Source organism: Gopherus evgoodei, chromosome 10 (assembly GCF_007399415.2).
Source record: "Gopherus evgoodei ecotype Sinaloan lineage chromosome 10, rGopEvg1_v1.p, whole genome shotgun sequence".
NCBI lineage: Eukaryota > Metazoa > Chordata > Testudines > Testudinidae > Gopherus > Gopherus evgoodei.
In genome coordinates this window covers 7,758,128-7,784,568 of record NC_044331.1, presented here as the reverse complement: position 1 = coordinate 7,784,568, position 26,441 = coordinate 7,758,128, and the positions used below count along the sequence as shown (strand labels likewise).

At 48.0% G+C, this 26,441-nt stretch overlaps 1 protein-coding gene and 1 long non-coding RNA gene across 2 annotated transcripts in view; one reads left to right on the top strand and one right to left on the bottom strand.

The window, feature by feature from the left end:
• Positions 1-16,074: 16,074 nt before the first annotated feature.
• On the bottom strand, positions 16,075-19,807 carry LOC115659051. Its single transcript, XR_004002428.1, has 3 exons — positions 19,736-19,807; positions 16,452-16,631; positions 16,075-16,223 (listed from the first exon to the last, which is right to left on the bottom strand). It is a non-coding gene; the product is annotated as an uncharacterized LOC115659051 (long non-coding RNA).
• A 3,491-nt stretch (positions 19,808-23,298) lies between these two features.
• Positions 23,299-26,441, top strand: part of PLEKHO2 (pleckstrin homology domain containing O2) — a 43,203-nt gene continuing 40,060 nt past the window's right edge. Inside the window, exon 1 of the mRNA XM_030576931.1 lies at positions 23,299-23,627. Within this exon, the coding sequence (XP_030432791.1) occupies positions 23,616-23,627 (12 nt within the window). The 5' untranslated portion in view covers positions 23,299-23,615. The remainder of the gene's footprint in view (positions 23,628-26,441) is intronic.

Genomic DNA, 26,441 nt, shown 5'->3' with positions numbered 1-26,441 from the left:
CTGCTTGCCAGAAGCTGGGAATGGGAGACAGGGATTGGATCACTTGATGTTTATCTGTTCTGTTCATTCCCTCTGGGGCACCTGGCATTGGCCACTGTCAGCAGACAGGATACTGGGCTGGATGCACCCTATATGGCCTATCTTATGTTCTTATATGTTCTTATGAAGAAGCTATAAAAATGATGAGTATTGTTATAAACAAGACTGCCCTTGAGCATCGTGCTTTATGAAAGTACAGCTCTGGAAATGGGAACGGTTATGGGACAAGCTCAGCGCACTGACTTCAGGTTGTACCCATTATAGGCCCTGATTCAGCAAAGCATTTAAGCATGTGTTTAAGGAAAGCCCATTGCACTTCAGGGCTTTGTTGAATCCAGGCCTACACCAGAGCTGAATTTAGCCTCGTTATTTTCAGCTATGGCCTAGACAAACTAATGAGACTGTTCAAAAGGCACTCCCAGGATTATGTCCAGACAGATTGTAAATGGAGAAGAGATACACAGGCAATTGGGTAGATAACTCAATCTATTCCAGGAGGTTGTGAATTTCAATTATTCAATTAGGTTAAAAAGACAAGGAAAGTACATCTTGTCTGTAGGCTTTTATACGGCAGTCTGGGATGGAGAGTTTTATTTGCACTTGATAGAGGACACAGAATCGTTATGGAAATATTACCCAGCTAGAGGCCACAATTTCTAAGCATTTCAGTATCTAATAGCCAGCCAATAGGTCTCCTACTGGAATGGAAAGAGCAGGCCAGCTGAGTATATAATGGATCAAATTTGGGAGCATTTTAAAAATGCGAAAATGTTTAGAGTCTGATCATTTTTATCAAGCGGAGAAATCGTCATTGCTACTCCCAGGGAAAGGAAAGCATAAAGCAGGCAACAGATTCCCAAAGATACTGAGAGTTTGTGTCAGCGCTTCCGCCATCTACCCCACAGCCCTCTGGAACAGCCCTCCTAATCTGTCCACCAAAAACTCCTCACCACGACCACCTTCATCTTCATTTTACCGCCTTTTATTATGTGACTGCATAATGCACAAGGAGCATTGATCATTTCAGATGGCCTATTTTAGATTAAGGATAACAAAGAGCAAATATAAAGTCTCCATGAGTCAGAGAGACACTTAAATAGGGTGATTTACTCTGTGAAATTCTGCATCTGAATGGGAACACAACTTACTAGCTGCGCCTGAAGGAGGCAAGATAAGTCGCTCCATTTAGAGATGAGATCCACAAACCAGAATGACATCTCCTTCCAGTTAACTGGCTACATCCACAATATCACTTCAGCGCCCTGGGGGATGTGGTTCTTTGGACAGAAGAAGCAATACAAAATAGCACGTTGCATGATTGGACCTTGGGGACATACTCAGGAATTGCTTGGGATATGCTCAGATGCCAGGGTGATGGGCCCCCATATAAAAAGGTAAATAGAAAGATAGCAGGCTGTTACTCCAAAAAGGCTGAGTTCTCACGATTTATGCAGCGGGATGGGCAGAAGTTAATTGCAGATCAAAAATAGTAACGCAGAAGGCCATCGTCTCTTACCAAGCTGCAGAGGAAGCTGATATGTGAAGCTGCATTCACACAGGAGCTAGAATTAGTTTGCCTCTCCAGTGAGGGTAGCACCGGGGTGGCAGCTGAGCCAGCACTCCGGTTATATTGTAACAGCTGGGGGTAACTGCACAGGTAGAGCTCAGGGTAACACTGTGGTGCGGACTCACAAGTCAGCCGTTTGATTTGTGGAGGGCCAGGGTGTCAGTCTGCTCCCACTTGCTCACGTCTACAGTCAGGTGCATTCATTGTCCTCGAACAGGGGTTCTCAAACTGGGGGTCAGGACCCCTCAGGGGGTCGCAAGGTTACTACATGGGGGGTTGCGAGCTGTCAGCCTCCAGCTCAAACCCTGCTTTGCATCCAGCATTTATAATGGTGTTAAATATATTTAATAGGATGTTTAATTTATTTGAGGGGTTGCACTCAGAGGCTTCCAATGTGAAAGGGGTCATCAGTAGAAAAGTTTGAGACCCACTGTCCTCAAGTCTCTGTTTCCAGGAACCCAATACTTGGAGGAGTTAGGGTTTCCCAAGGGGAAGGGGTGTGGGTCAGAAATCATACCCATGGTTTTTACATTACATCAGTTCCACTGGCCCTGACTTTGGGCAGCATCCAGGCTGTGATCAGCATAGCTCAGGAAGAGCAACAATTCCACCTTCATGCTCCTCTGATCTTGTGGCCAGCAGAGGATCAGGCCATTCCCCAGCATAAGTGAGAGCAGCATTAGGGCTGCTCTACCCTTTGTTCAGATGACTGAGGCAGGCAGAGATCTTTGGGGTGACTGGACCCAGTGGTTGTTCCCCCTTTTCCCACAGTCATGCTACCTGCCTGGGGACCAAGCGGGTGTTGTAGGAGTCACTACAGCAGCTCTGTGTCACCTGGGGAGTCCTCTAAGAAGGTGATGTCCCTCACCTACTGGGTAAGCCAGCTTTAGGGCTGATTTAGGTGAAGGCAAGGATCTGGCTGTTAACCTCAGCAGCGACACTGGAGTGAGGTCAGACTCAAGCCCTAAAAGTGTGTGTCTCCCACTCTATCCCTGGCTTCCTCAAGTTACGCAATTCTGCCGTGTGAAACCTTGTGGGATTTCAGGCTATGGCTCTCTTGATTGATCACCGTTACCAAGGACGGCCATTGAAATTTTGCAAAAATACTTTTCATCCCATGACTGTTCTTTCAAAGTCCAACCTGTAAGACTGTCAACAGCAGCATGTGCCTGGCTGGATTTCTATTTAGCTAGCTCAGTGCTTGTGCACCATGGTAAGTAACCAAGGGCAGGTTTAGTACATCCAGGATGCATGACAACCCAACAGGAGAAAGGTTTTCGGCACAGTAAGTGAAACCAGACACTAGTATTGACAAGCCAAGTAGATCGTACGAGGTTCTCGAGTTTTCACAGTTATTAAATCCTGCCAGGCTGCCTTTCTATTATAATGTGTTTCCCCAGGACTTCTCCACTCAGATGCAGCGTCTAGTTTTCAGCAATATCCTGGGGTTTCTTCGAATCTACACGTCACAGCTGCATTCGGGGAAGAGACTCGTTCAGGGTCAAAGCGAATGGCTGACCTGGACTTGAGTCATGCATCCTTTTGGTCCCCAGTCCAGTGTTATAGCCATCGGAAAGATGGAAGTTGGGGTTGTGGTTAAACAGCTGGACTGGGACGCAGAACTGGAGCCTGTTCCCAGCTCTGCCTCACACTCCCTCTGTGACCTTAGGCAAGTCTGTTAATCCCCCCGTGCTCCAGTTTCCCTATTTAAAATAGGGATATTAATACTCTCTTGACTATTTTGAGTGTAAGGAATTTGCAGCAGGGACCATCTCACGCTATATGTTTGTACAGCACATACCACAATGGTGGCCCATTCGTGGTTGGGACCTCTCCGCACGGCTGTAATACGAATGGGAGATAGCATTGGGCCCAACTGAAATCAATGACAAAACTCCCATTGACTTCAGTGGGAGCAGGATTAGGACATTGCCTCTTATACTCTTCCCCTGTGATTATGCTTGCTGCATGCTAACAAGATTTCCCATCGTCGGTGAAGAATATGACACATGGCCTCTCGGGAGAGGGGAAGGGATGTAGTTCACCTACCCAGATTACGTGGTCTTTGCTGTTCTAGAGACTGTTGTTCCAGCCCAATCCTGCAAGTGCTGAGGGTTTCCAACATCAAGTGACCAGAGCGGGAGTTGAGGGTGCCTGTCCCCTAGCAGGAGCAGGCTCGATGTGTGGAGACGCAGTTGTCATTTGACAAGCATGTGTTAGCCCAGTGACTGGGGGTCTGGTGGTCGTAGATGTCGTTCATGTGCCTGGAGTGTGCACTCATGTGGAGAGGAGACGAATCCATGAGGATCTCCAGGGCTCGCTAAGGCCCAGATTCTCAAAGGTTGTTAAGCACCATAGCAATCAATGGGAGTTAGGCACTCAAATACCATAGAGGAGCTGTGCCTAACTGGACTACTGTGTGTCCCTCATTTTAAACCTGTTTATTGTTAGTCTTTCATCTCCCGAAGTCCAATCCCTTTCCCCAGTCATTTGTGAGCATCTTCCTGTGTGTTAGCTTCAACTCCTAATTATTCTTTTCTCTTTGTGCTTTGAATTTGTTTAAAGCCTGAGGAAAAAACCCAGCGAGGATAAGCCTGCTGCCACCAGATTTCTGCACAGCAAATTGCTCCCAGTGGCTCAGGGAGGCCCAGCACTGAGCTTGGCCTTTCAAAGCCAGCCTGGTCCCCCCACCACCAAGGTTGCACGTACCAAAGGGTACAATGTGTGAACGGGACACTTGTTAGAGGATGCAGAGATAGAATCTGCAGAGTCGGGAAGTGGATTTTACATCCCTGAGCTGCTCCAGCATGTTCATATTAGGAGAACAACCATCTCTGCTGGAAGGGGGATGGCTGCTTGCCATACTGCTATCAGTCAGCCGGGGTGCCCTTGTGAGCAATAATCACGGTCAGATCTTTAGAGCTGAGACGCTCAGGCTTTTGCCCTTCTTTTTCCCTCCTCCCCTCCCTTGCAGACTGGCTCAGGAGGGTCATTTTGCTGAATATGCTGAGTGAGATCTGACGTCATGCTCAAAAGTTCTGTGATTCTTGACCAAGTTGTTGGTGATAGGAATGCAGTTGTATCTTGAGGGCTAGTCCCTGATCTCAGTTCTACCCATGAGACAGAGCAGCTCCACTAAAGTCCATAGAGTCTCTCCAGATTTACAGTGGTGTAACTGAGGGCAGGATCTGGCCCAGAGGCTGCGGTGATCAATGTCTTAGCCCACTGGGACTCAAGGCTACCCATAATGGAGCAGGACAGTAATGAAATGACACACTACTCCATGCTTGTATCATCATCCCGTGGAGTCGGCTGCCACAAGTCATCCAAATCAAATCATGGATAATTTCACGACCACTGACGGCCCTTGGAACTCTAAAATAATGAGGGTAAAGACATCCCACAATTGAGGGTGTGCATTGGTCATTCACGGGGACCAGGAGGGAATTTTGTCTGCTCACATGCAGCATCGTGCGACCAACTCTGTATATTAAGGGGCATGTGTATTAACTTCTTCTGTGACATGAGGCACTCGCCAGGTGCAGGATGCTAGACTAGACAGACCAATGACCTGTTCTGGCAAGGGCTACTCTACATGGCTGTGCATTCAGACTGGAAAGTCTCATGTACTTGGCTTGTCCACCCATGCTGATTTAATTGTTAAGGGTCTAATTCATCCTTGGTGTCATTCTACTGACTCCAGAGATATGCCGGGGTGAATTCAGCCCTAACCATGTTAAACCAGCATGCTACATGAATGAGATGACACGTCACACACGGGAACTCTGGACTGTTTAAAAACAGGGTGTTTTACATGATGTAAGTGTGTAACAGAGAGGGGTTTAGCATCAGGTACCACCTATCACCCCTCCTCCAGCCTGACCAAGGAGCAGGGCTCTCATCTCCCTGAGTGGGGCCCTTTGACTTTCACACTGGACCACCATTTCCTCACTGCCTTCCTCCCCATTCCCATTTTTACAAAAGCCCTGTGGCCAACTGGAGGTGCTGTGCAGGCAGCAATACCCATGTCTCCCCTCCCTTTGTGTCACCCACTACTGTACCTTGTCTCTCAAGCTCGTCTTCACTGCAGAGATAACTCGACTGCTGCCCCTCACCCGGTTCCCGTCCTCAGACAAAACCCCTTAACCTGAGCTGTTCGACCCATTGGGGGTCCAGGCATAACTGAGCAGCTGTTAACTCTGGGCAGCTCCAGTGTTATGCCACACTATGGTGGCTCTCATTCGAGCGAGTCTAACTTGAGAAGGGTTAACTTGGCAGTGAAGACAAGATAGTCTTAGATAGTCCTGGCCCCTAATACTTCAAAGAAACCAGGATGGCTGCCATAATTATTATTTATACAACAGTAGCACCCAGAGGCCCCAACCAAGCTCAGGACCCTGTTCAAACACATTCCTTGTCCCAAAGAGCTTACACAAGACAGATGAAGGGTGAGAAGTGGCCCAGAGGTGGGAAATGAGTCACCTCAGGACATTCGCAGAATTGGAAATAAAACCAAGTCTCCTGGCAGCCAGGCAAGCATCCAGTGCAGTGCAGCCCACTGGCTCAGCTGGGTCACAAGTTCCTGGCATGTGCCATCAGGCCAGCTAGCTTCAACTTAAAACACCAGGGCAGTAAAGTGTGGTGTAACCTTTCCAGGAGATTCATTCCTGCAAAACACATTGAAGCTCTTTGGCCTAGCAAGCTCATGATGAAGCTCCATGTAAATCAAGCTGTATCTGCAAGTCTGCACAGTGGCAAAGCACCCTCACTTCCCCCACACATCTTGTAGCCTCCCACCATTATATCACCTGATAACCTTGACAGATCATCCTTGTAGTGTGGAGACAAAGTTTCTCCCTGTCAATAGTGTTTAAGGGTCACGTTGCACATCTTTGGCTTCATTTTACTATTGCAAATTTCAGCCTGCTGAGCTGTTATTTTCAGCGCCTTGTTAAGAAGGGTTTTAACAGATATATTTCAAAAACCTACCCGTACATCTAAAATTAAACATCTGAGACTGAGAGCTGGGATGCTGGATTGCACACACTGTAGATTGAGAAAAATTAACCGCAGACTCTGAACTGTCAAACTGCAACACACTCACTTCCTTTGCTAATTTTTGGAGGCTGCATTTCCTAAACCAAATGCTGGTAGTAATGTTCACAGCCAAGGACAATGCTTTGAGTGGCTCATGTAAAAGTGTTTTTGATACAGAAAGGCCTTTCTTGTGAGTGTTCTTTTTTTCTGTGAAGCCCGGCCCTTTTGGCATGCGTTGGATTGTACACAGATAGGAGCAGCTTTCAGACCCTCCACTTGTAGCTGGGGTTAGCCAAAGGGACCTCACTACTTCTCTGCTTGTAGTCACTCCCCCATGAAGTTTGGTTAACTCCTTCATTGCTCTGAATACTGAGAAACTGCAGACATTTGGGGATTATTTATTTATTAATAATCAACTGGACAAACTGGAGAAATGGTCTGAAATAAACAGGATGACATTCAGTAGGGACAAATGCAAAGTACTCCACTTAGGAAGGAACAATCACTTGCATATATATAAAATGGGAAATGACTGCCTAGGAAGGAGCACTGCAGAAAGGGATCTGGGGGGTCATAGCGGATCCCAAGTTAAATATGAATCAACAGCAGGGCCGGATCCACGTTTTTTGCTGCTCCAAGCAAAAAAATTTTCCTGTGTCCCCCCCCAGCCCCACCCCAACTCCATCCCTTCCCAGCCCCATTCCAACCCCTTCCCCAAATCCCTGGCCCCGCCTCCTCCCCCAGGTGTGCCACATTTCCCCTCCCTCCCAGGCTTGCCTGAGAGGAAGTGGGGAGAAGAGGAGCACTTGGGGGAGGAGGCGGAGGTGAGCTGGGGTGGGAGCGGTTCCTCTACCCCCCCAGGTTACTTCCTGTGGCCCTCCCTGCACCTCCCAATGCCGCAGCTCACCTCCGCTTTGCTTGCTCCCCTGAGCGTGCTGCCGTCACTCCACTTCTTTCCCCTCCCTCCCCTGCTTGCCACGCGAATCAGCTGTTTTGCGGCAAGCCTGGGAGGGAGTGGGGAGAAGTGGAGCGGCGGCGGCACTCTCTGGGGAGCAGGAGGCAGTGGAGCAGAGATGAGCTTTGGGGGAGCAGTTCCTCTGCCATCCCACCCCAGTGTTACTTCCTGCAGCCCTCCCCACACCCCCTACCACTGCAGCTCACCTCCGCTCAGGGCCGGCTCCCAGCTTTTTGCGCCCCAAGCACACACACACAAAAAGGAGCCGGAGTGCCACCCCTTGGAAAGTGCTGCCCCAAGCACATGCCCTCTCAACAGTGTAACACTGTTACAAAAAAAACGAACATCATTCTGGGATGTATCATCAGGAGTGTTGCAAGCAAGACACGAGAAGTAATTCTTCTGTTCTACTCCGTGCTGATAAGGTCTCAGCTGGAGTATTGTATCTAGTTCTGGGAGTCACATTTCAGGAAAGATGTAGACAAACTGGAGAAAGTCCAGAGAAGAGCAACAAAAATGATTAAAGGTCTAGAAAACATGACCTGTGAGGGAAGATTGAAAAAAATTGGTTTGTTTAGTTTGGAGAAGAGAAGACTGAGGGGGGACATGATAACGATTTTCAGTACATAAAAGGTTGTAATAAGGAGGAGGTTAAAAAATTGTTCTCCTTAACCTCTGAGGATAGGACAAGAAGCAATGGGCTTAAATTGCAGCAAGGGAGGTTTAGGTTGGAAATTAGGAAAAACTTCCTACTGTCAGGGTGGTTAAGCACTGGAATGAATCGCCTAGGGAGGTTGTGGAATCTCCATCACTGGAGATTTTTCAGAGCAGGTTAGACAAACCCCTGTCAGGGATGATCTAGATCAGTGGTTCCCAAACTTGTTCCACTGCTTGTGCAGAGAAAGCCCCTGGTGAGCCGGGCTGGTTTGTTTACCTGCCGTATTTGCAGCTCCAGACTTATGGGAACTGCTGGAAGCGACGTGGGACGAGGGATGTACTGGCCGCCACTTCCAGCAGCTCCCATTGGCCTGAAGCGGTGAACTGTGGCTAGTGGGAGCCACGATTGGCCGGACCTGCGGATGGGGCAGGTAAACACACTGGCCCGGCCCGCCAGGGGCCTTCTCTGCACAAGCGGCATCCCAAGTTTGGGAAACACCGGTCTAGATAATACTTAGTCCTGCCATGAGTGCAGGGGACTGGACTAGATGGCCTCTCGAGGTGCCTTCCAGTGCTACGATTCTATGATTTTTAACAGACCCTGTACATGAAACCTGAAAAGCAGAATGCTGGTTTGGAACATGCTCATATTCCTCAGCACAGCCGCCATTTCACTGGCATCCAAGTTGCCTGGGTTTCTGATGCGGATACTCAGTAACAGAGATGAAGTGACTTGCCCAAGCCCATACTGCAGTTCAGGGGCAATGCTGACAGAAGAGCCCAGATCTCCTGACTCCCAGTCCAACTTCCTGGCCTGCTGGATCTAAATCATTTCCTGGCATTTTCCAAATATGTTGGAGACAGTACATTAAAGTTCATGCACAAATATAGATATAGACACACCACAGTCACTCAGACAAATTTGTGCCTTGGAGTATATGTGTGGAAGGTGAACAATACCTCCTCTTATCAACATGGTAACGGAGCGGATAAACCTTTGCACATCCATGCATTTTCTCAGCCATCCTAGCTCCTGCCATCGAGGTCAATGGTGAAACCATCACTGATTAGCCCCAAATGAGCACAGATCTCTCTCTCACCACGAAGACCTGCCATATAGTCCTTCTGGAAATGGGAGCAAGAGCCCAGGGATCTAGCCACACAACTAACTGTGTCAATGGCTACTGGCCAGGATGGGCAGGAATGGTGTCCCTAGTCTCTGTTTGCCAGAAGCTAGAACTGGCTGACAGGGCATGGATCACTTGATGATAACCTGTCTGTTCATTGCTCTGGGGCACCTGTCATTGGCCACTGTCAGAGGATACTGGGCTAGATGGACCTTTGGTCTGACCCAGTATGACCGTTCTTATATTCTTATGTGCTGGAGAAAAGGGTGTTTTTATATAACTACCCCATTTGTGTCCCTTTTCGCAGGAGCTCATGCCTCAAATCACCAGCAATCCTTAACTGCTACTACTGCATGATTCAGCAGTTCTGGCTATGAGGCACCCACCCTCAAGCCAGGCCTTGTGAATCTAAACCCAAGAACTGTGGATCTTCCACAGCCAAGGCCTGTGTCATGTAAGAAGTCAGATTAGCTTCCCCTCTGGCTTCATAATCTATGACAGCTAGTGAGCAGAATACGGAGGAGGAGGAAACTTTGCATTTCTAGAGCACCTTTGAAATGAGGCACTTAAAACACTTTACTAATGTTTGCAAATTAATACTCAACACCTCTGGGGCTTTGTCTTCACTTTTGTGAAGGAAGTGTTTTATCATGGGATAGAGGTTGTGTTAGCTATCTCACTGGAAAAGTCTTGTGGAGATCAGGCACTGTTGTTTTACTGCAACATGAACTAGGTGAGATCAGCCACAGGCAGGGGTCTAGTGCTGACCAGGCCTATCTACTCTGTAGTAAAAACTATAGGTGCGTTGTCTCCACCAGGGTTTTACAGTGAGAGGACTATCACACAGTAGTTATATCTCTGAGCAGCTTTTGTTCTTCATCTCCAAGCGTTCTTGTCATGTGCATCTTCCAAGCTGACACCCAACCTTCTTCGTATTCTCCTTCAGCATCTCAATCCAACTCCTTCTGGTCTTTCTCCTGGTCTTTGTCCTGTAACTATTAGCTCTTCTACTCTCTGGACAACATAGCCTGCATCTTGTTGTCTCACATGACCCAGCCATCTCAGTCTATGCTCCTTCAGCTTTCCCGTGATTGGGCTAGGTGCATCATGGCTCATACCATTTCACTGAACATCTGTGGGTCACAGTAACGTGTCAGCTCTTGTCTTACCCAGCGCCCACTTGAGAATTCTCATTTTGGCTGTCTGAGGAAGTTGTTCTTCCCTCTTCCTCACTGGCCAGCATTCCAACCCGTATGTCATGGCTGGCCTAATCATGATCTCATACACTTTGCTGCTGAGTGTACTTGGCAATATTCTTATCGCAGAGAATTCCCATCAACTCCCTCCTCTTACACCAATGGCTCTTCATGTGGCTTCCAACATCTGTGCCACATTCCCCTGGCTCAACACTGAACTGAGGTATTTAAATTGTTGCACAGCCTTTTACTCCATACCATTTAGTTTTATTGGTTTCTTGTCCCTTTCAACAAAACGTTGGATCTATTATGGTTTTTATTGGCTGATTCATAAGCGATTTGCTTCTAATGCAGCCCTCCATAATTCTAGATGCCCTTCCAGTTAGTATTTATCTCATGGCACAATGTAAAGGCATCAGTGAAAAGCATGCTTCATGGAGCCTCTCTCCTAATCTCCTGCGTCTAGGTATCCATTACGGTCACAATAGGCTGATCCTCCCTGTAGATCTACCCTGGCAGTGAATGACTCACTGGAGCCATGGCTGCTTCTTGCTACTATTGTGCTACCCTTGGACATTTCCATGAGAGTCTGAACATATGTATCTGGCAGGTTGTGTGACCACAGGTGCCACCATAACAATTCTCTAGGAACTCTGACATAAGCCTTCTCTAAATCCACAAAAACTAAGTGCAATTCCTTCTGTTTCTCCTTGCACTTCTCCTGCAGTATCCAAGGTGCAAGCACTGCACCCATCATTGACCTTCCTGGCATAAACACAAACTGGTTGTCACTTCATGATGCTCCAGCTCCTCTTGAAGTCTTCTCTAAAAAATTCTCTCCAGCCATTTCATTATATGATTCATTCACTTGATGTGATGACTGCATTTTTGCACATTTCCGTTAGGTATGGGGCAGTGGGTGAACCGGCAGTTGTGGGAGGTTAGCCCCCTCCTCTTCCGCCCGAGGCCCAGCCTCTCCCCTTTCCCTTCTGTCCCTCCCTCGCTGGACCTCAGAGCAGCAGAGCCCCACTGCAGCACTGGCACTCCAGCCCAGCACCCGCATCCCCAGCACACACACCCCGACCCCAACCCTGGAGCATCGGGTGGGTAGTGTCACCACAGCACCCCCAACCAGAGTGCCAAGTGGGGACAAGCCCTAGCCTCCCCAAGTTCTGGCAACAGGCCATCTCCGCCCCCAGCCCAGCCTGGGCCACGAAACAGTGGGAACTCACAGGGACTCCTGGGGGCAGAGCATGGGTGGGGCCATGCCAGGCTGTTTGGGGAGGCTCAGCCTCCCCCAGCCTGTGATACCTGCCACCCACGCCCTTAGGCATGAAAAGAGAGACCAACACGCTCTTCCTCCACTCATCAGGAATTTTTCCAGCATGGAGAATTAAGCAGAAAAGGTTATCAGCTTGGATTCCTCAGAACTTCCCACCATTCTGGCTTTCTGACATTGCTTAAACTTTTCTTTCTTCTTCTTCTTCGCAGCCTCCTCAACATTGCTGGATGACCACCACATCTCCTGGCCAGGAAATTGCCCTCCTTTGTGGTCTTTCTGTAATATGTATGGATTAAAGGTCTCTGTGCAAGGAAAGTTATTCACATGCATAAGTGTTTGCAGGATCAGACCCTCTGTGACTTGCCCCAAGAAATGTGATGAGCCAGTGGCTGAGTTGGGAATAGAATCCAGGAGTCCAGTTCCACCCTGCCCCACACACTCCTAACCACTAGAAACACTGCTTCCTTCTGAGGTCTAGAAGCAGCGTCATAGACTTTGGTAAACAATTTCAAATACAATTGAAAAACAATCCTATATTAATTCTATCCTGTGTCCCTCGGTGTCTTAAACTCTAAGCTGGGGCTGTGTTTTCATGTGTTTAAACAATGTCTTATACAATGAGGCTTTCTTAAGACACATAATCAGTAATAATAACCTAGGCTCATATACCACGGCCTTTAATGAGAGTCTCCCATAGCTGCACAGAGACAATGTGATTAACGTTGCTCTGGTAAATGTCTTTTCTCCATCCCCCTCCACATCCCCTCCCCGCCAGGGAAAGTTACATGTGGTGGTTTGTAATAAATACGAATAAAGTTAACGTGCGACACGGGGGAATGCACGGCTGGAGAGGTAAACGTCGCATTTGGACCAGATAGCATTGTTAAGGATGCAGCTGAAAGCCACACAGAGTCCGGAGATGTAAAAATGACAGCCCTAGCAGCAGCATGCAGCTCTGTCACATTCCACATCCTGTGTGTTTTCGGGTGTACACAATGCTCGACGGACAGCTGCACCTTTAAACAGAAGACCAGGAACAGAAAATAGAAACGTCCACCTATGGGCCATGTAGCTGAGCTGGGGCTACTGCTTAGCTGTGCCGGTTTCCATGGGAGGCTTATGCAAGCCTCATGCAAGCTGTCCCTACAGCAGCCTGTCAGACTCATCAGAGAGACTGCGCTGTTCCCAAGGGGCTGGATCTCAGAGACCTATTCTGGTGCTGGCTGAGGTCAATTGAAAGGTTCCCATTAAGTTCACCGGCACTGGATCAGGTCCCAAGGCTGGGCTTTTCAAAGCGGCTGGACACCCAATTCCCTTAGGCTCCATTGGAAATCCCACCTCGGCTTTGAAAGTCCTAGACACCCACAAAGCCTGTTTGAATGGGCTTCATCTTCAATTTCACACTCCTCAATTAAGAACCAGTCAAGTTTCAGATTTCTGGTAGGTTTTTTCCAGCTCTGGCCAGAAAAGCATGGGCAGAACATTTTGTACCACAGCGAGAATGTGGTTCTGCCTGGCCGCAGGATTTCTGCTCAAACTTAAAAACGATACTGCATTTAGAGAAGAGCCCAAATGTAACCCACTGGTGAGAGAGTTGCAAGGCCCCCTCTGTGCTGACCTGCAGAGGATAGGAGTCTGTTACAGCCCCACCTAAAGTGTGTGGGATCTTTAGCTCAACTACGGGCACTCTTGCTTTCAGCTCTGGAGATCCCTGGTGTGTTGGCCAAGTTGGTCGCTATCACACAAGCATCGAAAATTTCAGCTCAAAGCTTCCCAGGAAATTATGAGCCTGTGAAAAGGAAATTTGTTTCGCACCCTTAAGCACAGGGTGAACGCTGGCACTCACTGCTCTAACAATCCATGCCACGCTCCATCCAGGGATATACTTTGAATGTGAAATTACACCTTTGTGAATTTGCTCGCAGATTAACTGGCCTAATGCTGCGGTTTATGACAAGCTCAATGGTAGAGACACCAGCAGGATACATCCAGCTTCTACAGAAAACAGAATGCACACCCCATCCCCACCTCTGTTTGAATAGGGTTCTTTCCCAGACATTTCCCTCTGGTGCAGCTCCATCAGCAATAGCAGCTCTGGAACAGACAGATGTGCTGCCAGGGTTTTAGCCAATATGATTTCTAGACCTCTTCCAAGCATGGTGCATGGTGGTTAAAATGCCAATGGCTGGTGTTCAGTAGCGTTCACTACTGGAGATACAGCCCTCTGACCCTGGGAAAGTGCCACACAGACAAGGACTTTGAGGATTTACATATGATGTGGGACCTGGCATGCACTCCCAGGCAGTGCACTGCTCAGAAACAAGGGCTCAACAGCGCTTAGCATATGTGGGACTAAGGCACCCCCCGCAGACAGGCACAGGGCTGAAGCGATGAAGGTTTTAGGGGAGAGAGAAACACAGCAGAGTGAGGAAATACAGGAGAGTCAGAGGAAAAACCACCTCCTGTGCAGAGGAAGGATATGGAGAGAGGGTGTGATGACTTCCAAAGACAGAAAAACTAAATTAAAACAACATTTTATGTTTAAAGCAACAACGGCTGAGACTTAGACTGATGGAAGCCAGGAAACTCTGAAAGGAGTCTGACACAGCAGGCTATCTCCTGCTCCTACTGATGACAATAGGAGTCGGCTGTTGACTTCCCTGGGAGCAGGTATTTCCTTCTGTATCACAGATCTGCTCAGTAGAACAAAAAAGCATATTAGATGCCGGCCCTGGTAAAATGAGTCATGCCACCTGAAGCTGTGCTTTAACTCCTCTAGCACTGAGCTTTTAAGTATATTTGAAGTTGAGGGGCACCCAGGTCTTTGAGTGGGCGGTGCCCTTTGGTCTGTGGAAATATGAGAGGAACTGGAGAGAGAGAGTCAGGTTTCAGAAAGGATCTAGTTTTGTGTGACCACAGGAGCTCACGTGCTCAAGCTGGTGGCCAGGCTGTTACTGGACAGAGGCAGCCTTCTCAGAATATAAAACCAACCTCTGTTCATGCTTGGTAAAGATCTCTTTCCCACAACTCTGCTTGCCTGCTGCATCACTTATTTCCAGTGAAACCCTGTGTACTTGCTTTTTACACCACAAACTAAATATATTGGTAAAATCTCAAGAGGCGGCTGTATACTACAGCACGTGCAGGACCAGACAGTGATCTCCAATCGGCCTATCACCATGGCGTCATGTCTTGTGAAAACAGCAATAATATTTGTAGACACGTGCTCAGTATCTGATTTCATAGGCTGCCTAATGAAATATGACATGGGCAGCAGCAATCATAGTGTATAATTAGACAGGACCTTCTACTACAAGGGCGTGTCACCCCCGTTTTACAGATGGGGAACTTGAAGCAGGGTACGTGAATTATTTCTGAACACAGTGCCTCTGGCAGTCAGAAACAATAGTAAGGTTTCTTGGCATGCAGTTCTATACACTCACCACTGGAAAACTCCATCACAAAGTTACGGGATCAGTGACCTTCAAAATTTAAAAAAGGATTTCCACGACCTGACACTTTAGGGCCTTTTGCAGGTCAATATGTGTAGCAGAGGTATCGTCTTCATGGCTGCACTGAGGCTGTTGCTTCATTTTAGCTTAGAAATGAGGTTGAATGAGGAAAATTCCTTTTGAAATCAAAGTTTACAATGAACAACAACTTCTTGAATTTGGTTATGGTGGTGCTGACCTGCACCTCAGACACTGAGTGATGGAATAAATAAAGATGGAATTGCAAGGAAGTATAAGAAAATTAGAAAAGAGAATATTGATTTATACCCAAATGTTGATTTAACCCCTTTTTTACTTACAGGGTTCCCAGTGTATTAGGCTAAATGGTGACAATTTAAATTGTTAGTTTAGCCAGAACATTTATGGTCTACACCTCCATACCAGTGACCACATAGATCAGTGGTTCTCAACCAGGAGTACGCTGGGCGTATGCAGAGGTCTCCCAGGGGGTACAGCAACTCATCTCACATTTGCCTAGTTTTACAAGAGGCTACATAAAAAGCACTAGTGAAGTCAGTACAAACTAAAAGTTCATATAGATAATGCTTTGTTTATACTGCTCTATTTACTAGACACTGAAATGTATGTGCAATATTTATATTCCAATTGATTTATTTTATAATTATATGGTAAAAATGAGAACGTCAACAATGTTTCAGTAACAATGAGCTGTGACACTTTTGTATTTTTATGTCCGATTTTGTAAGCAAGTAATTTTTAGGTGAGGAGAAACTTGGGCCAAGCAAGACAAATCCTGAAAGGGGTATGGTAGTTTGGGAAGGTTGAGAGCCATTGATATAGAATATTCAGCCTCCCTATATCCCTGGTGCCCATTGAAATCAAGGAGATTCCTGCATGTATAAAAGCAAGAAAGGTTCCATTTGTGAAACGTTATATTCTGTGGGCCAAACCCTCCTCCAGTTTACACAGATGCAACGCTACTGACTGCACTGGGGTTGCACTGGTGTAACTGAAAGCAGAATTTGTCCGTGTGCATAGAGAGCTATAGGGTGGCCAGGCTGACGGAAAGAGGAAGAGAGTTAGGCTTCACAGTGATGCTTCGGAGAGCAGAAACATACCTGGTTAATAGTATCCCTGTTGCAGCATCATATGATCCGAGCTAGCTGGGTAGTGTTGCTCATGTCACATTACACTTTGAGGGTTTTCTTCTTGCAGTACCAACCAGAATTGCATTCCAATGGCATTATAACTGGGAACATTGGAAAACAGCTCCTGCCTATTTCTAGGGGTTGGAGAACCTGCAATTGCACAATAAGAAGCAAACTGCATATACCTGCTATTCAGACACACGTTATATACGCTATACACATGCTGCACCCCCTACTCCATCCTCATCCTCCTCTCCCTCCCTGCTGGTTTGGACACCGCCAATCACACATTCTCTTCTCAACATCCCTTAAGCCTTTTGTGATACTGTCCTTTCCTGGTTCTCTACCTCTCAGCTCTGCCTTTCCCCTGGTGACTTACCCCTCTCCACCCAACCTGGCATCACAGACCATCTTTCCAACCCTCCTCCCCTGATCTCTGTCATTTAGGATTGTAAGTTGGCCAGAATAGGGCCGAAGCTCTCCTCTATGCTCAGTGGCCAACACAAGGTAGGAACTATGGCAATATTAATAATCAATACAACTGTATTTATTTAGATAATGGGCATGGGGAAGAAGGTGGCTTGGCCTTCCTCAGAGGAGAGCTAAATGTAATTTATGCAGGTGAGCTGTGTTATGCATCTGGTCAGACTGGGCTCTTCTGGCATTAAATTTTAGGAATCTATGAAAAAGGGGGACCCTGCTCTGCAGATGTTACAAATGTAAACCTGGTGGTTACTTTCCCATCATGAAACACTGATCCTATGGAACAGCTGGGAACTGGATGCAGATCTCCTGAATTCCAGCCAAGTATCTTAATCACAACCTTCCTCTTTCCCTGCCAGCAGCTCACGGGATGCCCCTAATTTGTTTAAAATGGATCAGCTTGTAATTCTGTCCTCTTTCACATGGGGTGCTGGGCAGCCCGCACAGACTAGATCATCTAGGGCTGCTCAGATGAAGATGGAACCCATCATCTCTGAAGCTCTGTGGACGATGCACCCTATAGCCGCTGTGTTGCAGAACTCCATGGGCAGTATCTGGCCCATGCTGATAGTCCCATGTTGTGGACTATCTGACACAGGCGTACTAGTATAGTCGGAATGATAAACTTATCAGAAACCGCTGCTGTATGTTTCGGGAAGTGTTCCCAATTCCATACTCATGATCATATGACTTGTGTTACCTATGAGTATTGAGTAATATAGAGAGACGAGTCATTAATTAACATGCACTATTTAAACCCTTGTGTGAGATGACAGAGGTATCCCATGAGGCAGGTGCTGTGTGTGAATTCTCACTACATTCCATTTTCATTCATTCAAACCTTGGGACTTGTGTCTTGTGGCCACTCAGGTGCCCTTCTATGGCACAAGTTTGCAAGGTACCGACTCCCACATGCAAAGTGCAGAGCTGAATGTAATGGGAGTGGAAAGTGCTCAGTGCCATACAAGACTGGACTTTTACTAAGCACAAAATGCACTCTATATGCTAAGTCATAGAAGGGGTTAAATCAGCACAGCAAACTAACTTCCTTGGTTTCATGACTCACCTTCCTCCCCTCTCCCACCCAGCACAGACTCATTATACTCCCTTGTAACTGCATTTCGGTTTCTTGAAGAAACATTTACATCATGTCTATCAATGAATGGGACAATAGTCTGGAAATGTAAAGGGCAGAGAGCACTTCCCTTCCCAGTCTAAAACTCTGGCATAGGAGCTATTGGGTGCCTTTTTCCCTGCAGAGCTGTCAGTTAAGCAGAGAGTGTTAAACTCCACTTTTCTTGTAAGGCATTTGGTGGATTTATGTATTTATTTATTGGCACAATAGCAGCATGGGTGAAACTGGCTGCTCAGCATTTCGTGCATGCAGTTTATTGGCTTTCTATCATCCTCCAAATAGAGAAAATTGTAGGTGAGTTGGGATTGTTCTAACTTTCCAGTTGAATCACTGCTGTCATGGTTAGGAAGATTCAAGTAAGACAACAGTTCCACGGACCTGAGCCAGCTCCAGTCTGAGATTATTCAACACTGAGTTAACCCACACATTGTTACAACTATGAATTACAATGGCAGCCCATAGTTTTTTGGTCAGATCTTTGAGTAGTGCATGTTGTGAAGGATGTATGAAAGCCCTGGAATTTTAAGCCCTGAAATGGACACACCAAGTGCATCTTCATAAGACTTCACTGTAGCAATGTCTGCAGTGGTATCACATTTTCTTTGCACGGTTTCCCTGTCTGCACTGAAAGGAAAGCACTTGAAATAAACCATTAAAATAGTCTGTATAACAAAGCTTTTACATCAGAGATGTCAGAACCTTGCCCAACTGCAAGCTAAGGTTATAATAATTAGAAGCCACCTTCCACTACATTATTGCTTAATTATTATTTGTATTGCTGCATTGCGCAGGAGCCCCAGTCATGCACCAGAACCATTGTGTCAGGCACTGTACACATGTAACAAAAAGGTGGTCCCTGCCCAAAGAGCTTCCAATCCATGTCTTCCAATCCATGTCTACGCTACCTGCCGGATTGGCAGGCAGCAATTGATCCAGCGGGGATCGATTTATCGCGTCTAGATGCGATAAATAGATCGCCGAGTGCTCTCCCATCGACTCCTGTACTCCAGCTCTGCGAGAGGCGCAGGCAGTGTCAACGGGGGAGCGGCAGCAGTTGACTTACCGCGGTGAAGACACCACGGTAAGTTGATCTAAGTACGTTGACTTTAGCTACATTAGTCACGTAGCTGAAGTTGCATAATTTAGATCGATCTCCCCCAGTGTAGACCAGGGCTAAGGCCATGTCTACACTGCATACCTTCCAGCAGCAGGAAAGAGCTTTCCTACCAGCAAAATAAAACTACCCCCGAGTGTTTTTTCACTTCTGACCGACAAAAGTGCAGTGCAGACATAGCCTCAGTGTAAGATGAGACAACAGGTGGAGACAGACAGACAGACCGGGGAGTACCAGGAAACGAGGAGGCAATCTTGGTTAGCAGGATAGGCAGAGGTCTCAGCACACCAGCTGCCTCACCATTGTCAAGTGTTATGTAGGCATCATGGAAAAGGAGGGTTTTAAGAAGGGATTTGAAGGAAGACAATAAGGTAGCTCTGTGGTGTTTATGGGGAGCTCCTCTGAAGCATGAGGAGCAGCCTGGGAGAAAGCATGAAGGTACTTGGCTGAAGATGTAACAAGCGGGTGATGAAGGCTGGCATTGTGTCTGTCTTACCGAAGTAGCTCGTTTCATGACTATACCTGGACGCTGATTCTTGCAGCATAAGTTGGTTGGCTGGTTGCGTACCCGAGGAGCCAGGATTACAACTTTCCCAAGGATAGGGGAGAATGGCCTGCAGAACACCAGTAGGGTCAGTGACGCAGCCAGTAAGCAGTTTCCTGTTACACAACTAAGGAACCAAACTGATGAATGGTGACAAATCACGTATGAATATTTTTATCTGAAATATTTCAAGAAACTAAAAATTCAAGAGCTTATATTAAAATGAGCTGTCATGTCAGATGGAAGCATGGCTGATCTCCAGAAAGCAAAAGGGATTTCACCAGTCTTGGGGAAATCTTTTTGGTCTGTCCAACTTCAATCTCTTTGTCATTTTTCTGAATATTTTTCTTTTATTCCACAGATTGTAAACTTTCTTCCTGCACCTTCTGCAGCCGCTCATTGGGGAAAGCATACACAGGACTGAAATGAACTGAATTTTCCTGAATTAAAAATAGGGTTTTTTGACCCTAGTGTCATTTGACCATGAAAAAATTACTATAAAAATAGGAAAGAAAAAGATACCAGATCTTTAAAGGGTCTATATGGACCTGTTCTGAAATGCTTAGTCCCTATTTTCATATACTGGTAACCTTGGGCTTTGCACTCAAGCTAAGGAGTATTAAAAGGGTATTAATAGGGGGTTACCTACAACAGGGAGATAGGATCGATGAGGGTTGATGAGATTCAGGATCCCCTCATCTCTGACCTGGCTCTGACAGTAACTCCCTCTGTAACCCTGCACATCATGCCTCCATTAACCCATCTGTTTTTGTCTTTGCAGCTATCTTCTCAAGGTGATCATGGAAGGTGAGGTTTCCCTCTGGGGTATCATCACGTTGCACATTTTTACCACCACAAGCTATGTTCAGTGTGGTTTTGGCACTCCTATTATCAAGAACAAATGCATTTACTATTGTTTTTCCAGGGTTTGGTTTGAACCTCCATTTCTGGAAGCATTGTTCCATAATTCGGAGGTCGTCCATTAATGCTTCCTCAATCTCAGAGGTTCTCAAACTGGGGGTTGGGACCCCTCAGGGGGTCGCGAGGTTATTACATGGGGGGTCGCAAGGTGTCAATCTCCACCCCAAACCCTGCTTTGCCTCCAGAATTTATAATGGTGTTAAATATATAAAAAAGTAGTTTTAATTTGTAAGGAGGGTTGCACTCAGAGGCTTGCTATGTGAAAGGGGTCACCAATACAAAAGTTTGAGAGCCACTGCTCAATGTCATGGAAGTTTGGTGCTTGGATTGTCCTGGCAAGACCATCTGCATATCCAAATGTAAGTGATTTAGTTGGAGGCATGTCACTTATGTAAATATTAAAAAGGGTTGGTGGGAGTACAGAACCTTGTGGTAGCCCATTGTTTATGGTACACGGTGAGCTGGTTTTATTAATCTGTCTGTTACTAAGCATGGGTCAAAGCAGGCAAAGTGTTTGGTAGCAAGATATAATTCTTGCAAGTTTCAGCATCAGGCTCTTAATCCAGACAGTATCATACACAGATGACAGGTTGACAAATACTGCACCAGAGTTTAGGTTTTTCTGATAGCCAGCCTCAGTGTGGCAGTGAGTGCCAGAACATGGTCACAACAAATATGTTTTGGCCTGAAGTCTGCCTGTTGGACAGAGATAACTGGCTCAGTAAAAGGGCATATTCTTTTGAGGATGATATGCTCAAGAAGTGTACAGGTCATGCACAGTGGAGAAATCAGCTTATAGCAGGGGTCAGCAACCTACGGCATGCATGCCAAAGGTGGCACACGAGCCGATTTTTGATGGCACACGCGGCAGGCTGAGCGGCTCAGCCAGCCGCCGCTCTGGGGTTCCCGCTGCTGGCCCCTTGCCAGCCGAGGTCCCACCACTGGTCTCACTCAGCACCCGCTGCTGGCTTGGGGTTCCTTTCCCTAGGCCAGCAGCAGGCTGAGACTCCAGCTGGCAGGAACTGGCAGCTGAAATCCCAGATCGGGGGCGGGCGGAGACGCTCAGCCTACCACTGAAATAAAGCTTCTGAAACATTTTGAAAACCTTGTTTACTTTACATATAACAGTAGTTTGGTTATATATTATGGACTTACAGAGAGACCTTCTAAAAAACATTAAAATGTATTACCGGCACGCGAAGCCTTAAATTAGAGTGTATACATGAAGACTTGGCACACCAATGCTGAAAGGTTGCTGACCTCTGGCCTATAGCTTCCCGCTTCATCTGTGGGCTTCCCAGGCTTTGGAATGGCAATTATCATTGCTGTAAAGATAAAAACAAGAGCCCACATCGTTCAGAAACTCGCAGGCACAACCTAGGGTGCATCGGCATCAGTGTTGCGAACATCTGCACTGGCACCTGGACAGTAGGCGGATGAATATTGTGCACCAGTATGGAGCAGATGCAACCAGACACAACTTGTTGACAGGGACGGCTTTGGCCGATTCCCTGATTCCCCTGAATTGGGACCCATGCCTAAGAGGGCCCAACGCCCACACCTAAGAGGGCCCTGCACCCTAAAGAAGAGCACCTAACTTAGGCACCTTTTTAATTTTTACTCACCTAGCAGTGCTCCGAGTCTTCGGCAGCAGGTTCTTCGGTGCCGTGGAAGACTTGGAGCGAAGACCTGGAGCGCCGCCGGGTGAGTCATCCCTGCCAGGGCCCCATCGAAACTATTTGAATCGGGCTCCACAATTCCTAAAGTCAGCTGTACTTGTTGACACCCAGTGTCTCCTAGCAGCACCCACCAGGATTGGGGCCCCACTGGACTACACTTTGGTACATAACATTTTGCAAGCCAATTCTTTGAGGGCGAGGGAGGAGTTGTCTCCTACTCAAGCCATTTCCCCTGGGGTCAGGAACAGCCACACCTGGTTACACCTCACTTCGCAAAGATGGTGCAGATCCTTTTCCCAGGTCCTCTCCTGCTGGGCACAGTGAGGCCGATCGGGATGGGGATGGAGAAGAGACAGTGAAGATTTCCTATTTCACTAGGAGGGTGGTGAAGCACTGGAATGCGTTACCTAGGGAGGTGGTGGAATCTCCATCCTTAGAGGTTTTTAAGGCCCGGCTTGACAAAGCCCTGGCTGGGATGATATAGTTGGGGATTGGTCCTGCTTTGAGCAGGGGGTTGGACTAGATACCTCCTGAGGGCCCTTCCAACCCTAATCTGTGATTCTATAGTTATTGTGTGCATTGGGGTAGCTCCTAGGAGAGGCCATCAGGGTCCAGGACCCCTTTGGGCTAGGCGTAGTCTGCACACACACAGCTAGCCAGGTCTCTGCCCCAAGGAGCTTCCAAGCTGAGCGAGCTGGGGCTTGGGGGCTCAGAGCGTCAGGACACAGGGCCAAAGGGGAAGGCCAGGGGCAGCTCGGCTTGTCCCTTAGGAGGGGAGGAGCAAAGGGGCCAAGCTCTGCTGCTCCTGGGGGGCAACCCTCGCCCTGGCATCGCCCCCCGTCAGCCCTGGGCTCGGCCCCCCCAGCACAGCGGGGTCCCGCCCCCCGCAGGCAGGGCAAGGAGCCGGGTGGGGCGCAGCAGGCTGGGTCTGCAGGCGGCGGTGGGGAGCGCAGGGAGGGGTTCCCGGTTCCCAGGACCCCGCCTCCTCCTGGGCTCCCGCTGCCGGAGCGAGCGGCTCCAGCCCCCGGAAACCCGACTGGCTGCGGCTGCCGCGAAGTTGCTGCGAAGCGGCGCGAGGAGGAGGGAAGGCGCCGGGGCCAGCCTGGCTGCAGGTCCCGCTCCCCGGGCAGGCGGATGCGGACCCCCCCGGCCCGGCATGTTTGAGCGCCCGGAGCCGGCGTCTGCACCAGCCGCGGGGCTGCTGCCGGGGACGAGCCCGTGACTCGCGGCGAGGAGGGGACGCCAGCGGGCTCCGGCCATGGACGAGGAGGTGAGTCACTTGGGGGGGGGGGTGCGGGAGCCGCCTCGACATCCCCCCACTTTCCAGAGCGGGGGGAGCCCTGAAAAGTAGCAGCCCCCGGGGGGAGGAGAGGGCAAGGGGGGGGAGGCGAAGAGTCTCCCTCCCCCAGGGTGGACGGGAAGAGGCTCCCCAGGAGCCTGAGTTTTCAGCCTCAATCCGCCGCCCCCCCCAGCTGCATGTGTTGCAATCTGCAGAGTTCCTTGGGCTGCACAAACTGTTGAGCCTTTTTTGTTGTTTTTGCAGCTCTGCCCCCAGCCCCTGGGAGTTTCCCAGGGGAAAGCGCAGCCCAGAGCTCTGCAGTTCTTAAAAAACAAACTCCGGAGAACAGGATGGAGAGGGGGAAAGAGAGTCCGCTCCTTGTCCCTCCCTCCCCCCGGGCTGGCGGCTGAAAGGGAACAGGGGAGAACAGAGGCAGCTCTCACTGGGGCCTGGCTTGGCCTGAAGACTTTTTTTCTTCTTCTTCGTTTTTGGTATGCGATGGCATTTGGCCCGGAAAGTGGAGGGTGAGAAGATTGTTGTTGATGGATGATGGGCTGCTCAGAAGGGGGAAAGGAGAACTCACTTCAGCTCCAGTGAGATCTGCTCACTCTGCTTTCACTCCCAGCGAGGCTAGAAGCCGGCCCAAACGGGCGCCTTTTAGGGCCCTTGGTCTCCTGGGTGGCACTGGAAGATGCTGTCACCTTCTGCCAGCTGAGTACCCCCAAAGCTCCCTGCCGAATGCAAACATGGACGGGTTAGTTTGAAACCTGAACAGGAAAACATATGGGGCACCGCAGTCATCCAGCAGCTGGGATGTACCCGATGCTGAGAGTGGCTGCCCAACATGAACAAGCAGAACACCTAATATCTGTTGCAGTTTCGGCTGTATCCATAGTGTAGCAGGTGCAAGGCACGCTCACTGCTGTGGTGAGGGTGGCATAAATGGCTGCATGGATAAATAGTATAAAGGTCTCCGGTTTTTAAATGACAGTCTTGCTGACTTTTGGCTTCCCCATGAACAAGTTACAGAATAGCAGTAATTCCTTGGATACAGTTTTCCCTCTAGCTTTTAAATAAGAATGGCCATATTGGGTCAGCCCAGTGGTCCATCTAGCCCAGTATCCTGTCAGAGGCCAATGCCAGGTGCATCAGAGGGAATGAACAGAACAAGGCAATTATCGTGTGATCCATCCTGGGTTGACCTGACCCAGCTTCTGGCAGTCAGAGGCTTAGGGGCACGCAGAGCATGGGGTTGTATCCTTAACCATCTTGGCTAATAGCCATTGATGGACCTATCCTCCAGGAACTTATCTAATTTTTTCCTGAACCCAGTTATACTTTTGGCCTTCACAACACACCCTGGCAACAAGTTGTGTGAAGCAGTACTTCCTTATGTTTGTTTTAAACCTGCTGCCTATTAATTTCATTTGGTGCCCCCTGGTTCTTGTGTTATATAAAGGTGTTAATAACACTTCCTTCACACCAGTCAAGATTTCATAGACCTCTGTTTGATCCCTTCTTAATCATCTCTTTTCTAAGCTGCAAGGTTCCAGTCTTTTTAATCTGTTCTCACATGAAAGCTGTTCCATACCCCTAATCATTTTTGTTGTCCTTCTCTGTACTTTTTCTGATTCTCATATACCTTTTTTGAGATGGGATGACCAGAATTGCATGCAGTATTCAAAGGGTGGGCATACCATGGATTTATTAAGCAGAATTAGTATTTTCTCTCTTATGTGTCCCTTTACTTATGGTTCCTAACATTTGGTTAGATTTTTTGACTGATGCTGCACACTGTACACACATCGGAGAACTTTCCATGATGACTCCAAGATCTTTTCCTTGAGCAGTAGCAGCTAAGTTAGATCCCATCGTTTTGTTTGTAGAGTTAGGATATTTTCCAACGTGTGTTACTTTGCACTTATCAACGTAGAATTTCATCGTCCATTTTCTTGCCAGTCATCCAGTTTAATGAGATCCCTTTGTAACTCTTTGCAATCAGTTGTGGACTTAATTATCCTGAGTTATTTAAATGGCTTAAATTGGTTGGGTGAAACTGGTCTGTTTTTGTACTTTCTAAGTATGAGTATGATGAAACCCAGCCATTTAAAATGAAACCCTTATTTATGCCATCATACTTCCCAATTCTCTCTGTTTAAGGATTTTGTACTGGTGCCCATTACCATAAGGTCTGAGCATCTACCAGGCTAATAGATTGACAAAGTACCTTGTGGGCTTCAGGAGCAGGGCCGGCTTTGGGATATGCGGGGCCCAAATGTAAAGAGTTGCCGCTGAAGACAGCGGTGGCAATTCGGCAGCAGCTCAATCAGTTGCCGCTATCTTCGGCGGCACTTCGGCGGAGGGTCCTTCCTCGGCAGCAGTTGTCTTCCAGGGCCTTACCTTGCAGGGCCTCTCTTCCAGAAGCTGCGGGGCCCGATTCTGGGAATTGGGGGAATCGGTCTACAGCCGGCCCTGTTCAGGAGGGTGTCAACTCTTCTCCCATATCAGGCTATGGGAGGTTCTGCTTGGGAAGGGATTGAATTTGGGGAAATGGGTGTAGCAGTTGTTTCTCTTTTCATGCAATGTCGGTGTTTGTGCACCTTCGGCCCATTGCACAGTACTCCGTCTCTACCAGGATTTATTCTAACACTACGAGCTTGCAGGAAACTTAAACAAATGTCATTCTTCTTCTCACATCAGCTGGCCACAGCATTATTTCCTCCTCCTTTCCCCAAATGAGTCTGCTGCCCTTATATGGGCAAAGCTCCCAGTGCTAACTGGAATGGGAGTTCATCCTGCTTGAGG